At 37.2% G+C, this 18,475-nt stretch overlaps 1 protein-coding gene across 3 annotated transcripts in view; it reads right to left on the bottom strand.

The window, feature by feature from the left end:
• Positions 1-18,475, bottom strand: part of UBR1 (ubiquitin protein ligase E3 component n-recognin 1) — a 133,323-nt gene that overhangs the window by 45,068 nt on the left and 69,780 nt on the right. For all 3 annotated transcript variants that reach the window (XM_084902813.1, XM_084902814.1, XM_084902815.1), the window contains 7 exons: positions 17,602-17,701; positions 16,913-17,022; positions 13,104-13,184; positions 9,239-9,420; positions 4,484-4,689; positions 3,018-3,111; positions 1,898-2,047 (listed from right to left, as the gene is read on the bottom strand). In XM_084902813.1, the coding sequence (XP_084758939.1) occupies positions 1,898-2,047; positions 3,018-3,111; positions 4,484-4,689; positions 9,239-9,420; positions 13,104-13,184; positions 16,913-17,022; positions 17,602-17,701 (923 nt within the window). The remainder of the gene's footprint in view (positions 1-1,897; positions 2,048-3,017; positions 3,112-4,483; positions 4,690-9,238; positions 9,421-13,103; positions 13,185-16,912; positions 17,023-17,601; positions 17,702-18,475) is intronic.

Here is an 18,475-nt window from a genome sequence, read left to right as displayed (position 1 = left end):
ACCAGAGGGTTCTTTTAAAAATGCAAATCAGATCAGATCACTCCTCTGTTCAAAACACTCCAATGGTTTCCCATCACACATAAAATATAATCTTAGCTCATTCATAGCCTTTTTTGATCTGGCTCTTTGTTTGCTCCATTCCTACCATGATGACTTCTTGCTGTGCCTTGAACATGCTGACTCTGTTCCTACCTAGGGCACTGGCTCTTTTGTTTTTTTTCCTTCTTTACATGTATTACATCTCATTTATTTTTCACCACATCCCCATTAGTTACGAACTGTTCTTCTTTAATTATTTATCGTTTAAAGAAGGGGTGTCGAACTCAATCAGAGAAGGGGCCAAAATCTTAAATACAGCCTAAATCGCAGGCCGAATGGTTTACTGAACAGTCATAAACTGACAATGTCATAAACTGACAGCGGAGTGCAGTGATGACAGCGCGGTGCGGGCCACATTGCAAGGCCTGGCGGGCTGGATTTGGCCCGCGGGCCGTGTGTTTGACACATGTGGTTTAAAGTATCACATGAGTCTCTTTTTCCCCACATTGACCTCTCCACAGCCACTCTGACCCCCAGCACATGCCTTCACCCCCCTATTGTCCGTGTCCATTGGTTATGCTCATATGCATGCATACAAGTCCTTTGGTTGATCTCTTACTCCTCTCTCTCTTAGGTTGGACAGTCTGTTCAATGCTTCTAAGACTCTGGCTCTATTTTTAAAAAATATATATTTTATTCATTTTTTACAGAGAGGAAGGGAGAGGGATAGCGAGCTAGAAACATCGATGAGAGAAACATCGATCAGCTGCCTCCTGCACACGCTCCACTGGTGATGTGCACGCAACAAAGATACATGCCCTTGACCAGAATCGAACCTGGGACCCCTCAGTCCGCAGGCCAACGCGCTATCCACTGAGCCAAACTGATTTTGGCTGGTTCTATTTTTGTTCATCAGTTTATGTTGTTCATTATATTCCACAAATGAGTGAGATCATGTGATATTTATCTTTCTCTGACTGGCTTATTTTGCTTAGCATAATGCTCTCCAGATCCATCCATGCTGTTATAAATGGTAAGAGTTCCTTCTTTTTTATTCCATTGTATAGATGTTCCATATTTTTTAATCCACTTATCTGCTGATGGGCACTTAGGCTGTTTCTAAATCTTAGCTATTGTAAATTGTGCTGCTATGAACATAGGGGTGTATATATCCTTTCTCATTGGTAGTTATGAACTTTTAAGAATTGCATTTGGAAAATAATGGTTGTACTGTGACAACCTGGTTATGCTAGGCCTGGGTTCCTCAGACTCCTCTTTCCTGTATGATTCTGGGCTTGATTTTGCCAGAAGAGGAATTTGAGTAAGATTTGGAAGGCAGAAATAAAACAGCAGCCATTACTCTCTGACAGTCATCATGGTTAGTTGCAGTTATGGGCAGACATAGAGGTGTCAGTAGGTTCTAGCTATAGTTGCCCTTTCTCCTTCATTCTACCTCCTGCTCTTTTTGAAACGTCTCATCTCACTGATATAATATACAAAGACATTTAGAGGAACCAAACTCCAAATAGCAAATCTAATGGTGGCAAAGAACTATATGAAAAAAACAAATCTGTGCATCTTTTCTCCTTCTGTGAATGCTGATAGAAACTAAAATTCTATTGCTTTAATGGCAGTTGGAAGATTTACATAAAACACAGATTTGAGTAAATGAATATTCCAATTATTTTAGAGACCAACAATTGGAGCTAATCTTAATCACATTTTCAAGTAGCATGCTATGAAATTAAAAAGAATTACTTTAAACAGCAAAAAGGAAACTAGTAATCTAACCAAAATATGCATAAAGAATTAAAGACATCTTTTTATAAAATTAACCAAAACATAAATTAAAATATACCTGCTTATCGTTCGAGGTTGCAAAGGAATAATGGGGATCACAGTATTGCACAGAGACTTGCAGAGGGGGCAAAGATATTCTCCACTTTCCAAGTCAAAAAGGTCAACATGAATACGCTGCTGAAAGCTCAGCTGTACAGCTTCAAAATACCTGCAAAATTCCAACACATAGGTCCATTCATATATATGTTTGTTCTAATCCTAGTGAGAAAAATCTGAAATTTTGATCTTAATGATGTACATCTTTAAAATCCACAAGTTACAATTACAGAAGAAATAGGATGCCCATTCTATTGGGGTAAAACTGAAGGAATCATCAGGGTAGAAAAACATTTTAAAATAATTTTACTTAATCATAATTTATCTCTTGCCTCAACAACATGGAGATAGAATATAGATATTACTTTCTTCAGTTTCCAATGACCAACTAAAGTAGCCATTGGCTAGTTAGGAAAATTAGGCATTTTAATATAATGCCAAATGATTAACCCTATACAAAATATTTCCCAGTAATTACATTTCTGAATTGTTATCTCTTTTAGAAACAGAACTAGAATTTCTTGTCCTATTCTATCACAAAAGTACATTTCACTCTGTTTTGAGGGGAATGAAATTTTTATAAAGGTTTCTACTTCTTTTACACAAATATTGAGAAACTAATTAGTTTGTGAAGAATAAGTGCAGCCCGGCCGGTAGGGGTCAATGGTTGAGTGTTGACCTATGAATCAGGAGGACACAGTTCGATCCCTGGTCAGGGCACATTCCTGGGTAGCAGGCTCCATTTCCAGTAGGAGGCGTGCAGGAGGCAGCTGATCAATGATTCTCTCTCATCGATGTTTCTGTCTCTCACTCCCTCTCCCTTCCTCTCTGAAATCAATTTAAGAAATATATTAATAAAAAAAGAACAAGTACAAAGGAATGATGAATTAAGTGAAATTTAAGTTTGTAACTTTACACACAAATTTCTAAGGGTGGTAATGTAATGAGTATCATACAAATAAAATTAGTAATTATTAAAATAAGGAAGGAAAGAAGACATGAGAAAATATGCCTTTTTGTGGACTTTAGTAAACTTCAATATTCCTAGTTTCTTTCAAGAACATGTCAGAAGGACAACTTACTTCTGCCAGCACACTGCATGCATTACATGACCACAGCTTCCTGTGTAAGTTCCATATGCCAAGTCTGAATCCATGAAAAGTGGGTCCACAGATTCTGATATAGGAAGACAAAAATGTTGGTGTTATATTCATCTCTCCCACAGTCATAAAAAGAGGGGTGGGGGAAGAGGTTATCACATCTCAAATTCTAATCATAAACTTTCTAAGGTATGTGCAAGAAAAGTGTCATACTACCATGATAGCAGAATCTATATTCTCAATAGTAATTAAAGAGAGGAAAATATAGAACTGATTCTAAAATTAGTATGAATTAATGACTACTTCTATTCTTGATTTATATTTTTATTTTGAACATTAGGTTTAAGTTGCATTATCTTGGTTGTTGAAGTTAGTATCTATGACTCAAGCAAATTTACTTTTGTAATTTGGGTAATTTTAAAGGACATTTAGGGGCATTATAATCCACTGGATAAAAGTAGAGACTACAGGATTCAAATTTGGTTTCATTACTTATAACTCATGGCCTTGGGCAAGTTACCTTTCTCTGTGCCTCAGTTCCTTCGTCAATAAAATGGAGCCCATGTTGGTACCTAATTCATAGGGCTATTATACAGATTAAGTGATTAAATATACAGAAAGCAATTAATCTCTGCCTGGCATGTGGTAAGTATTCAATAAATGTTAAAATCAATATGGTATTTTAAAATTAAAACAGCTATCTCTTTTTATGATATAAGTGCAATACATTGGCTAACTTATTTCTTGCCAAAAAAATGCTTACCAAGAACCTGATCATGAGGCAACAATCAGACATCCACAACATAAAACATTGTATAAGACTACTGGCTTGCATTCTTTAAAAAAAGTTATTACCAAGGAAAGAAAAAAGGCAAGTGACTATTTTAGATTAAAAAAGACTAAAAGAGACACAACTAAAGCAACACATAAAACATGTCTGGATCCTAAATGAAAATGTCTAGTTAATAAAAGATGTTTTAAGGGTAGTTGGGAAATTCAAGTATTGATTTCATATTAGGCAATATTCCTGAAATATTATTAATTTTCTTAAAGTTATAATAGTATGGTAGTGCATACAGATTGTCCTTAGTTTTAGAAAATGCATGTGGAAAAATTTAGGGATGAAATGTCGATACTTGCATCCTATTTTCAAATGGTAAGAGCAATGAGAAATGGGGAGGGGAGCAAAGAGAGAGAGGGAGAGGGAGAAAAGAAAAGAAAAAGCAATGTGGCCAAGTGCTAACAATAATTAAAATTAAAAAAATAAAACAAAGCCAGCATGGCATGTAAAGACCCAAGAGTCCATTTTACATAAAGGTAAACTGTGATTTGGCCAAATAAGGTTAAATACAATCTTGCTCTCAAAGTTCTTCCAGATAGTAGTTTTTCTAATTGTATAAGTATGAAAAAAAAAATGCTCAAAAGTATAGTTATTAAACAATACATACCCCCTGAGAATTCTATAGGTTTCCCCCTGTGCTGGGATAAGACGGTGGATTTCTGGACACAGGCCGATAATACCATGGCACTACTTTCTATTTTCACCTCTTGTTCTTCTTGGCAGAGGATGCATGTCAGCACCTCCTTTTCAGTAATAGACGGACCTCGTTTAGGACCCAAAGCAATTCTAGAGTAGTCACTGACAGGTGGGGTGCTACCAAGAGAAATGACCAGAAATGAGGATACATGTTTTGGTCACTCGTATTATATCTTGGTAGATTTTAAGTAATCATAGGGCAAGAACTTTAATAAAAACAAAATAAATATTATATTTAATAATATTAGCTTAAAATCCCCCCACCCCCTGATATTTCTGGATTTTAATAATTTGCTTATTAGAAAGTACATTTTGCGTTGCTAAGTACGTAAACAGCAAATCACAAAGTAGAATGTACCAAGAAGCTAGGTATCTGTTTTTATTTTGATTATAAAAGTAAAACACTTATTAGGAAAATTTAGAAAATCTAGAAAAAGTATAAAGAAGAAAGTAAGATGCATTATACTCTCACAACCTAGAAATAACCACTTGTGTATTTCTTTCCAGTCTATTTAGAACATTTTTACATAATTAAGATCATATTACATATATACATTTGCATACTGCTTTTATTCACTTATATTTTAATATTTTATGTCATTAAAATGTCTTTAGAAACATTATTTTTAAACGGCTGCACAGTACTCTTACTATTATATATGTACTATAATAGTTTTATCCATTCCCTCTTAGTAATTTAAGTTTCTATTCTGTTTTGGTAGCTATTAAAAATGTTATACTTTAGCTGAAACTGGTTTGGCTCAGTGGTAGAGCGTCGGTCTGCGGACTGAAAGGTCCCAGGTTCGATTCCGGTCAAGGGCATGTACGTTGCTTGCGGGCCCGTCCCCGGTGGGGGGTATGCAGGAGGCAGCTGGTCGATGTTTCTCAATCATCGACGTTTCTGGCTCTCTATCTCTCTCCCTTCCTCTCTATAAAAAAAAATCAATAAAATATAAAAAAAAACCACACACACAAAAAATGTTATACTTTAGCCCTAATCGGTTTGGCTCAGTGGATAGAATGACTACCTGCAGACTGAAGGGTCCCAGGTTTGATTTCGGTCAAGGGCATGTACCTTGGTTGCGGCACATACCTAGTAGTGGGTGTGCAGGAGGCAGCTGATTGATATTTCTCTCTCATCGATGTTTCTAGCTCTATATTCCTCTCCCTTCCTCTCTGTAAAAAATCAATAATATATATATATATATATATATATATATATATATATATATATATATATATATATTTTTTTTTTTTTTTTTTAAATATTACACTTTAATGATTTACCAATTCTTAGGGTCAACGTGTGCAACAATCTATAATAATAATCTATAGTAAAAAGGTAATGTGCTAATTAGACTGCACATTTGTCCACCCGGACAAAACCGCAGTGGGCAGGGGCTATGGCAGAGGTCCCCAGCTGGGGGGGCAGCAGGCAGGGCCTGGGACCAAGGCCCTTACACATATTTCGTGCATAGGGCCACTAGTAATATAATAATAATAGTAAATACTTACTGAGCACTAATTGTGATGCGAGGCATACTTTCAAATTCTTTACATTATGTTAACCCATTTAATCCTTCCAACAACCCTCTGAGGTAGGTACTATTGTTACCTCCATTTTTCAGATGAAGAAACTGAGGCCTAAGATGTTAAGAGACTTACCTAATGATGTACCACTAGGAAATAGCAGAGTCAGAATTTAACCCAAGTCATCTGACTTCCTAGGCCATGCTCTGAACTACTCTGTAATACCGCCTTTCTATCTGTACAAGAAGCTCCCTAAAATGTCATAGATCATTCAATAAATGGGAAATAATATAAATGTTCATTATCGATGTAAATGGAATTACATAATTTAGAATACTATGCAGTTTTTAAAAGGTGGGTGTCAGCTAGGTGTGGCACCACCTCCTAGAAGGCATCCAGCAATATTGAGTGAAGTTTAGTTTTTGGTTATCATAAGGACTAGGGGACACCACTAGTGTTTAGTGGAAGAGGGACCAGAGATGTTAAATTGCCTAATTTATGGAGCATGAAAAAGAATGGCTGCTCAAATGCCAAGACTGAGAAACATCGTTTTATGTATGTAACAATATGCATAAATTTCCAAAATATATTATCATGTGGAAATGCAAAGTTGCAGAATATTTACATAATGCCATATACTATGCAAATAAAACAAAAGACTGAATGACACTATATGATTCCTATAGCTGCATATATTCGTTGTGCAGTAAAAAACTATGACAAGGTCTATATAAAATTTATATCTCTGAAAAGGGTAGAAAGGGGTCTAAGGTTTCGGTAAGTGCTCAAATGGAACTTTAGCTTTAACTCTATTATTTGATTTTTAGAGGAAAGTGAATTAATATAATTACGTAATTAAGTTTTTGTTTTAAAAATGTAATACTATATTTGTGACTTTGGGTTAGGAAAAGCCTTCTTAAGCATAATACAAAAACGTTACAACTCAAAAAGACAAATCTGCTTTATCAACATTGGAAAACTTTTCTATGGCTAAACTTCATAAATAATGTTAAAGAAACAGGAACATCTAAGAAACATAAGAAACATCTAACATGTTTAGTATTCGTAATTTTAAAGGATTCTATAAATCAATAAGACAAAAGCAAAGCATCCAATAGAGATGGGCAAAGGATAATAACAGGCCATTCCTGGAAGACAAAATGTAGCAGGCTAGTAAACTATCATATGAAAAGATGTCCAACCTGGTATTAACTAGTAATGAGGAAAATTTGATCTGACAACAATTTATAATTTTGATTATATCCAACATTTTCAAGTACTGATATATTAAGCATTGGTGAGAATGAAGAAAACAGACACTCTCATATATTGTTGGGAGTAGAAACACTACTTTGAAGGGAAATGTGGCAATATCTACTAAAATTTTAAATAATTATGACTCAGCCCTTTCACATATTAGATTCCACCCTTCAGAAGTACTTATATAATTGCACAAGGGGGCATATACAAAAATGCTCTGCACACACACATGTTGTTTACAATAACAGAAAATTTGGAAATAAGGGAAAAACTTAAATGTCCAAAGGAAATATTGTGTATATATTCACAGTATGGAAAAACTATGTAGCAGTCTTAAAGAATGATGTAGACTCTATACTATATAACTATATATATATATAGACATGAAAACAATTATAAAACAGTGACGAGAAAAAGGAAGCTGCAAAACAAAAGGTATTTATATTAATAAAAGCCTATGTGGTTGTCACGCCCTCATACTGTGATGCCCTCACGCCACAAGGAGCGATCACCAGGAGGCTGTGTGTGTAGCAGGCACACAGGTGGGCAGGGCTGCATGAGCTGCGAGTGCGGGTGCTTGACCAGGAGGTGCATCGGGGGAGTGGATGGCAGCTGCTGCTGCCCAGGGCCGGCCCAAGGCTCAGGCAAGTTGCCAATGGCAGCTGCCGTTGTGAGGGCCCGAGGCTCAGGCAACGAGGGCCAGGCCGAGGCTCAGACAGCCTTGTAGCCAGCAGCAGCAGCAGCAGCAGCAGCAGCAGAGGCATGATGGGGGCGTTGCCTTCCCCTGATCACTGGGTTGCTTCCAGCAAAGGGAGTCCAGAGGCAGCAGCAACGAGGGGGTTTTGTGGGTGGTGCCTTTCCCTGATCAGCTGGTCGCCTCCTGCAGAGGGAGGCAGGACTGTGGCTTAGAACTGGCGTGGGCCTAAGCCTTCAGTAGGACATCCCTTAGCTCCCGGACTGTGAGCGGGGGCAGGCTGGGCTGAGGGATTTCCCCCCAGCACACGAATTTTCATACACTGGGTCTTTGGTGCTAAAATAAAAATAAGTCACCAAAAAAAACAGGACTCATTATTTCTTTATGTACGCCTGTTAATAAATTGTTGAAAACAAAAGAAGAGGTTTAGAACAAAACTTAGTTATAGGAATGGTTATCTGTGAAGAAAAATCAGGAATATAGAGAATGGTCAAAGGGGACTTATTAATTTGAATTGTTTTCAATGAGAGCACATTCATAATTTTATTGTGCAATCAGGCAATAAAAAGAAATAATGAAAGCAAAGCCATTAACTAAACCTGAATATACTTTTGCTTATAATTCCTTGTTTTGATAAATATACAGTACTCTTTTCCATTACCTTCTAAATAATACATTGTTAATATGTAAAACTAGAGAGTTGAGACTTTCTGCTTATTGTTTTAAAGTTTTGTATTAATTTCTAGTGTTATTACCATAGTCAGCCAAGGATAGCTTAATCTTCATATCATTTTTAAAAAAATCTTTAAAATATACGGTCATCATTCTTTGTAGTTTGCTAGTACGCTCAGCTTCAGGATTACAGACATATTATGTGGAGTATAATGTTTCTACTGTTACTGCAAAACAATTTCCCAAAAGTATCCATAATACAAATTGAGTTGTGAAAGCTTGTTTTTAAAAATAAGGATAGGAAGCACTTTCAATATATTAAATTAGAATGCTTTCCAAACTACCATTATTTTGTCTCCTCCCTTTTCTGATTGTATCTATATAGAGAGCCCACAAACCATGGCTCTCAGAAGGCTAATTGATGCTAATGGTATGCTTTTCCCCAAGAGTGAATATGTACTTTTTCTTTCAAAAATGGATTTGCTAATTTTTAGTTTTGCTTGGTTTTACCTCTCTTCCTCCATAATGGAGTCTTCTTTTCCAGACATTTCTGATGTACTATCATACATGAGTTTGTGAGTTTCAATAAAGTTTTTCTGTAAAGCAGACATCTGAGCCATGATCTTCTGGCGGTGCAGCCTAGCAGCTTCAGCTTTTCTTTTTCGTTCTGCTTTTTCTTTATCATGAGTAATCTGGGTATGATGAAAGGACAAAAATTAGGTAAAAGCTAATGATACAATTTGTATATATTGTTCAGCCAGGCAAAATTTCCTAGAGTAACAGTCTGATAAAATTGATTACCCCACCCCTTAAGCCTACATTCAATCTGAAGTCTCAAAATTAGCATACATTCCCATCATATCACACAATTAACTGCTTCTTTGCTTATGTCAATAATTTAATATAGAAGCCAAATACCTTAAATACCTAATAAACTATTTTTTATACTCAATGCAGGTATATCACAAAAAATATTAAATGAAACAAAATTTTGAAATCATTGGTTAAACAATGAACCATTGACATTTAACCAATTTAAGCCAATCTGATGATGTTCAACAGTTACTCTCAGACCTGATGCTAAAACTTAGATCTTGAACAATATTATTATTAAGATGTACTGGTATTTTTAAAAAAATAATCTTTATTGTTCATATAATTACAGATGTCCGTCTTTATTTCCCCCATAGCTCCCCTCCACCCAGTTCCCACCCCACTCCAGGCCCTCGCCATCCTATTGTGTGTCCATAGTAATGCATACATGCATATAAGATAGTTTTCTAATCTCTTCCTGGACCCCCTTCCCCTCTCATCCACCTGAGACTCGTCAGTCTGTTCCATTTCCATGACCCTGGTTCTATTTCATTCACCAGTTTATTCTGTTCATCAGATTTTTTTATTCATTTGATTTTTAGATTCAATTGTTGATAGTTATTTGTTGCCACTTTGTTCATATTTTTTTTATCTTTACCTTCTTCTTCTTCTTCTTCTTAAAGAATATCCTTCAGCATATCATATATTATTGGTTTGGTGGTGATGAACTCCTTTAGCTTTTCCTTGTCTGTGAAGCTCTTTATTTTATCTTCAATTCTGAATACTAGCTTTGTTGGATAGAGTAATTTTGGTTGTAAGTTCTTGCTATTCATCACTTTGAATATTTCTTGCCACTCTCTTCTGGCCTGCATAGTTTCTATTGAGAAATCAGCTGACAATCCTATGGGCACTTCCTTGTAGGTAGGTAACTAACTAGTTTTCTCTTGCTACTTTTAAGATTCTCTTTGTTTTTTGCTCTTGGCATTTTAATTATGATATGTCTTGAGGTGGTCCCCTTTGGGTTCCTCTTGTTTGTTCTCTGCACTTCCTGGACTTGGAAGTCTATTTCTTTCACCAGGTAGGGAAAGTTTTCTGTCATTGCTTCAAATAGGTTTTCAATATCTTGCTGTCCCACTTCTTCTGGCACCCCCATAATTTCAAATGTTGGTACACTTTAAGTTGACTCAGAGGCTCCTTACACTATATTTATATTTTTGGATTCCTTTTGCTCTTCTAGGTGGGTGTTTTTTGTGTCTTCATATTTCAAATCATTGATTTGATTCTCAGGATCCTCTAGTCTACTATTGAATCCCAGTATATTATTCTTTATTTTAGTCATTGTATACTTAATTTCTGACTGTTTTTTTTCCCCACTTTTTTTTTTTTTTTTTTTTTTTTTTTTTCATTCTAAGGTCCTTAAAAGTCTCACTAAGTACCTTGGAGATTTCTAGATTTTGAGTAACCTTATAACTGTAGTTTTAAACTCTATATATAGTAGTTTGCTTCCTACCATTTCTTTCATTTGTGACATGTTTCTTTGTCTCTGCATTTTGGCTGCTTCCCTGTGTTGATAAAGTGGCTTTGTGTGCTAGGTGTCCTATAGGGCCCAGTGGCTTAGCCTCCCCAGTCACCTGAGGTGGACACTCTAGATGCACCCTTTGCTGTAATTGAGCTCTGATAGCTGTTGACATCACTGGGAGGAATTGAACTCCAGGCCAATTGGCTGTGAGGATGAGCTGTGACTACAGTGGGAGAGCTGCTGTGCAGGAGACAACCTTATAGAGCAAGACTTGCTTTAGTGGGGCTTTGGTGATCACTGAGTCTGCAACTTAAGTATATCGTTTATTGATGTGAAGAGTTGTAATCTGGTGTAGTCTCACACTGACCACTAGCTCTTGAGTTTCCAGGGAGGTGCAAAATGACACGGCCTGGGGTCATCCAGCAGGAGCTACAGAGACATCTGCAGATTCTTTTCTCCTCCTTGTATCAGGTTTGGAAGTACCCAGGGGAGGCCCAGCTATGAAGCAAGGCAGGCTGATCATAGGTTTGGGGCTCCCTGAACCAGCTGCAGTTTGTTTGACAGGCTTTTAGCCTGAGAAAAGATAGGCCATTCATATGCAAAAGCCACTGTGCACAACTTGGGTAGGGTTATAAATTGGGTGGGGTGGGGAATGGCTGTCAATCAGCCTGCAACCAGGGAGGTCCCTGCATGCAAACAATGACCGATGTGAGCACCTCTGTCTGAAAGAAAGCCACCCCGGAGTTCCTGCCCTGATGCCAGACAGTCCAGTTTCCCTCCATGTGTCTGAGACCCCCAGCAGTGGCGTTCAGGGGAAGCGCCTGCTTCGTTAATTCAGTTTGTGGTGCTGGCCTTTTAAAAGGAGCAGCTGGGTCTCCAGCAGCCTGTGTGTCACTTAGCCCCAATTTGCATTGGTTTTTACAGCATATAGGGATTTGTTTTCCCAGCACTAGGACCCTGGGCTGGGTGTCTGGCGTAGGCTGGCCTCTGCAGAGGTAATCTCCATCCCAATTTAAAAGGCAGCACACATAGGTGCCAGATCAGCCCCTTCTGTGCCTCAACCTCCTACCAGTCTCAGTGTGCTTTCTTCTTTACTTCTCCAGTTGTAGGACTTCCATTCAGCCAGCTTTTCAGTGATTCTGAATGATGGTTGTTCTGTATTTTAGTTGTAGTTTTGATATGGTTGTGGGAAGCAGTGAGTACAGGCATTTGCCTATGCCGTCATCTTTTGTACTGGCATTTTTTATTATGTATTCTAACTTAAGCCCAGTGTTTTCCTTTTATAAAGGATAATTAAGAAATACAAATAATAATACTCTAATTTTAAGATTAAAATAATCAAAACCTGATTCATTATATTAATAAAATTCATAACCTAATACTATATTTCACTGAATTTAAAACGTACCATTGTCTATGTTCTACTAAGAATGCTGCTGATTAAACTATAAGGAGTTACTAATTGTAAGACATATCCCAATATCAGATATTGAAACAGCTTTTAAATTAATGAAGTATTTCCAATAGAGCTCCACAATGCATCTATTTACTCTGACTTTGTATTATATTTGATAACTACGTGTTGAGTACCACTAATCCCTGCAGTACAGAAGCTTAATGAGCCCTGGCCAGCATGGCTCAGTGGTTAGTGTATTGGCTTGCACACCAGAGGGTTACAGGTTAGATTCCCAGTTGAGGGCACATACCTGGGTTTCAGGCTCGATTTCTGCCCCTGGTCAGGGTGTACGTGGGAGGCAACTAATTGATGTGTCTCTCTCATGTTGATGCTTCTCTCTCTCTCTTTCTTAGTACCCCTCCCTCCCATTCTTTCTACTTTCTCTAAAAATCTAAGGAATAAAGTATCCTTACTCCTTGGATAAAGATTAAAAAAAAAAAAAAAAGAAGCAGCAGCAGATTAATGAACAACAGAAAATGGACATCTCACGTACTTTACAATAGGTTCATTTTAACAAAAAGAAGCAGTTCCTTTATACCAGCAAAGTTCAAAGACAGAGATGAATGTCACCATTATTATGTTATTACCTCATCGTTCCTAATAGATTCTGATGCAGTTGATATAATTAAACAGGATTTTTCTCTTAATCGCTTCACTGTGTCAAACATCTGAAAAACAAATAAAATGTTAAAAGATTTGGTTGCACTGATCAGGAACAGAAAAATTCACTGGTCTGATTTTGTCATCAAGTCTCCAAATTTCTTTGACTTAAATCACACATACACAGACTCCTAACTGTGACAAACACTTCCCCTAGTTGATTAGCAATCAAACTAAAGAAGTGGTTGTAGGAAGCACAATAAACTGATTCAGTCTGCAAGTGTTACCATTACCTCTGCTGTTGCCAGGGAAAATAAAAATTTAATACTTTATATTTACATATCCTATCTAATAAAAGAGTAATATGGAAATTGACCATACCTCCACTACAACCAGAAGCCACATCCACCAATCAGAAGTGAGTATGCAAATTAACCCAACTAAGATGGCTCTGGCCACAGAGAGAGCAGGAGGCTTGGGCTGTCCCCGGCAATGGAGGAAGCCAAGCTTTCTGACTGCCCTGGTGGGCCCAGGCTTCCACTCAAGGCTAAAAAGTTTCAATTATAGAAGATAAATAAATCCCAACAAAAATGGCTGTGGCCACAGAGGCTCTGCTCAAGGCTACGAAGTTTTAATTATAGAACATAAATCCCAGATACCAGGGACTCTGCTTGGGTCGCTGGGGGGCATGGCCAGCTTGCAAACCACCACAGGCCCCTCGCCCAGGTGGCTCCATGCCCCAAGGGAACCCCCACCCTGATCCAGGACACCCTTCAGGGCAAACCAGCCGACCCTAACCCATGCACCAGGCCTCTAACCTATCTAGTCCTATTTAATAAAAGAATAATATGCAAGTTGACCATCATTCCAACACACAAGATGGCTGCCCTAAGTGGTCAAAGATGACTGCCCGCATGTCGCCACAAGATGGCCAGCAGAGGAGAGCAGGTGGGGGGGGGGGGGGGGGGACCAGGTCTGCAGGGGAGGCCAGTTAGGGGCAAACAGTCTGGCAGGGGAGCAGTTAGGCATCAATCAGGTTGGCAGGGGAGTGGTTGGAGGTGATCAGGCTGGCAGGCAGAAGCAGTTAGGGGCAATCAGGAAGGCAGGCAGGTGAGCAGTTGGGAGCCAGCAGTCCTGGATTGTGAGAGGGATGTCTGACTGCCCGTTTAAGTCTAATCCTACCTGTATCAGGCCTAAATGGGTAGTCGGACATCCTTTGAGGAGTTCCAGATTGGAGAGGGTGCAGGCTAGGCTGAGAGACAACCCCCCTCTGTGCACAAATTTCATGCACCAGGCTTCTAGTCTTCTTATAAGAGGCAATCCTGTTATATACAAGGTTGCTATTTCCTACTTTTCATTTTCATTTAATCATTTATCTTCAGAGGTGTCTCCACAACAGCTATCTTATTCTTTTTACAAAATATCAAGGTTCCAACAATACGATAAACTTACTGATATTTTGAAGGAGCCTCAGTCTCATGTGGAAAAATCTCCCAAAAGCATCTTACAACACAACTTTACATTAAGCATTTGGATAAAATATCCAATGTTTATAAGAGCAAACACTTATGCTTTTTGTATATTTTGACAATGAACTTTGGTATTCCAACCAAAAATAAATTTTCAAAAATAAACCTTCAATTTATAACATCTTATCTATAGAATATAAATGTTGGATTAAATGACAGTTCAGTTTACTTTCTTAATAAAGTTAGAATAGTTAACTACTTCTCTTGTTTCTGTTTTAATTTTATATTTTAAATTATAAATTTAACTCAAATATGAAGTACTCATGAAATCTACTTCAAGAAAAATCTTAATAACATCATTATCTTACAGTTACATATTCAATTACATCAAGCTTGCTTAAGGAGTGTCTGATCCTATAAAATAAAACCCTAATATGCAAATTTACTGGTCGCTATGATGTGCACTGACCACCAGGGGTCAGACGCTCAATGTAGAAGCTCTGCTCAGCAGAAGCTAGGCTCACAGCTGGCGAGGGCAACAGCAGTGGCAGGATTCTCTCCCACCTCCACTGCAGGGGGGCGGTAAGGAGCAAGGGGTCTTGGACTGCAAGAGGGGGCAGGCTGGGCTGAGGGAAACCCCCCAAGTATAATAAATTTGTGTACTGGGCCTCTAGTAATAAAAAGGGGAGACTTCTTGAAGTACAAATTAGTATAAAGATCTCCATTTGATATGAATGTGGAAAAAAAATCATTCTATATTCTAATTATAAAACAACTTTCTAGATGATAACATTAGAATATTTTTGTACATATAGTGAGGGGAAATTCCATAACTTTGCTTTCATGTTTCCATGTGGAAGTTTTCCATTGAAGAAATATCCCTAGCCCTGCCAGTTTGGATCAGTGAATAGAACATCAGCCTGCAGACTCAAGAGTCCCAGGTTTGATTCCGGTCAAGGGCATGTACCTTGTTTGCAGGCACATCCCTATTGGGGGGTGTGCAGGAGGAAGCTGATTAATGTTTCTCTCTCATTGATGTTTCTAACTTTCTCTCCCTCTCCTTTCCTTTCTGTAAAAAATCAATAAATATACATATATTTTAAAAAAAGAAATATTTCTGGCCTCTATCCATAACCCCTTATACACTCCTTCCCAAAGACACAGGCATCCACCCACTAGTTTAAGCTCCAAATTCAGAAGTCATCTTTGATTCCTTAATTTCTCTTCCATCAAATCTACCAGCAAGTACAATAGATTCTACCATCAAATTACACCTGAATCAGTTCAGCTTCTTGGCATTTGCATCCTAGTCATGTTTATTTCTACCAGGATTACTGCAATAATCTTTTAATGGTTTCCCTGATTTTATTATTGTCCCTTATAATCCATTTATCCCACAGCAGAGTGATCTTGTAAAAAGATAGATAAGATACTGTCACTTAAAATCCTTCAGCGGTTTCTTTCCCACTGTACTCAAAAGTAAAATCTATCACTTTACCCTGACCTGCAAGTTCCTATAATGACCTGGCTGCTGGCTGCCTCTCTGACCCTGTTGCCTATCTCTATCTCTCTTTCCCTCCCTCTCTCCATTTTAGTCATTCTGATCTTCTTTCTGGACACCTTAGAGCTTTAGTTTTGCTGTTCCTTCTTTCTAGAGTACTCCCCCAGATTCTTATGACTGGTTTCATGTCATTCAGTTCCAATGCCATCTCCCAAAACAGACTTTTTCTGATTACCCATTTAAAGTTACCCCTACTCATCTAAATTATCCTGGTATTTTCTTATTTATTGTCTGTATATAAAGCTCTATGACAGCAAGTACATTATCTGTCTTGTTCAGAGTCTAGAAATGAGTACAGCACATGGTAGGTAGGATTCAATACATGTTACTGAATGACACACATGCATACATTTTATTTTTTTAAACTCCACTTAAACATAGAGAAAATAGAATTACTAACATGAAAACATAGGATTAAACATAAAAAAACAGAAGTAAATGATTTCACAAGAATATAGTGGTTTAATTTTGGAGGCAAGCAGAGGATTCTTTCTTTTTTAAATATATTTTTATTGATTTAAAAGGGGAAGAAAGAGGGAGAGACAGAAACATCAATGATGAGAGAGAATCATTGATGGGCTACCTCCTGCACACCCCTATTGGGGATTGAGACTGCAACTTGGGTATGTGCCCTTGAATGGACTCGAAACTGGGACCTTCAGTCCACAGGCTGACACTCTATCCAATGAGCCAAACTGGCTAGGGGGCAAGCAGAGGATTCTTAAATAATTAAACCAAGTTATAAACAGTTATTTTCCAGGTTTACCTGGAGTATCCATGTTATCATGTCCTTCTGGCCTTCTAACTGGGGAATTCCTTTGAGTTTTTCCAAAAGCATTTGTATATTCTGAGCATTCATGGACGAACTTCCTAACCCTTTTTTAAAACACAAAAAGCACATGTCACAAGTAAAAAACTACTTCATTATTATGTATAAATTACAACTTATAGCTAGTATTACTCACATGGATAAGCAAATTTTGCAATCAATCCCTTAAACACATTAAATTTTTAATGGAAGAATCTGCAATTACATGAATTACGAAGTACTGAATTAACAACTTGAAAACTTGAATTCACTTTAGGTATTTCTTGCTCATTGTCCCTTGGGGCTGATAAGTGAAAGCTAATCTTATTGATCTGTCTCTTGCCTTTCCTCCACCTTTCTCATGTCTAGTAAAAGTACTTAATAATAACCAAAGTTCCAAAAATATGAAAGTGGGAGCTGTTATATATATCCATAAACTAAATATCAATGATCTAAAAAAAACTGTGTGTAAATAGAAATAAGATGCTTTTTTCCTCTTGGTCTTATAAACAATATCCCTGGAGTGTGCTTTGAAAAAACTTAAACAGGTAGCATTTAATAAAAATCTAATCTAAACTTATTCTGTTCTTCTAGGTTGAAGACAGTACAAAAAGACCTCCTTATCCTTCATTCAGACTAAAACATACTTGAAGCCTTGTGGTAGAAGTCAAAGGTCACTTCTTCTTCAGGAGCTTTCTGAAGCTGCTGCTTTTCTTCTAGTAATCCCAATGCCAGAATGTGAAATGCCTACAGGAGAAATATAGGAGAAGATCTTTAAAATTGTGCTTCTTCAGGTTATATTTTAAATGGATGAATTAAAATAAGCAATCTGATAGGTAAAAAAATGGGCAAAGGTTACAAACCAGAAGTTTACAGAAGGAGAAATTATAAATACACATATGAAAAATGTTCAACCTCACTTAATAATAAAGAAGTGTGAGGTGAAGCAAAATCATCCTATTTTTCACCCACAAGAGTGGCAATTTTTTTTTTTTTTTTACCATTTAGTAAAATACAAAACTGGCAAAGGTGTAGAGAGCTAGGCACTTTTCACCACACTGGTGATGGGAAAGTAAATTGATATAAAATTTTTGGAGGCCAATTTGACAATATTAGTAAACACCAAGTGTAGTAGGAATTAATATGATAGATACACTCACTTAACTATACAAAGATATTTATATAAGGATGCTCATTTTAGTGCTCTCTGTTATACAAAGACCTAAAAGCAACCTAAGTAGTCTATTGATAGGAGACTGGTTAAATGAATTACAGATATCCCTACAATAGAATCTGTAGCAATTAAGATTGAAGTAGGCTTATATGCACTAATGTGGAATAATTTCCAGAGGATACAAGCCTTTAACATGCTTACTTCCTAGGAATAGCTCTGAGAGTTAGGGAGAGAAATGTTAACTTTGATTTCAAATATATCTAGTATGGTATGAAATCTTTTTATTGCCATTTATTTATCACTGGTAAAACAAAAATTAAAATACACATACAGTATGACAGCATTTA

Source organism: Pipistrellus hanaki (genome assembly GCF_964339955.1).
Source record: "Pipistrellus hanaki genome assembly, chromosome: 1".
Lineage (NCBI taxonomy): Eukaryota > Metazoa > Chordata > Mammalia > Chiroptera > Vespertilionidae > Pipistrellus > Pipistrellus hanaki.
Note: the sequence above shows the minus strand (reverse complement) of the source record. Positions and strands in the feature narration are given on the sequence as shown.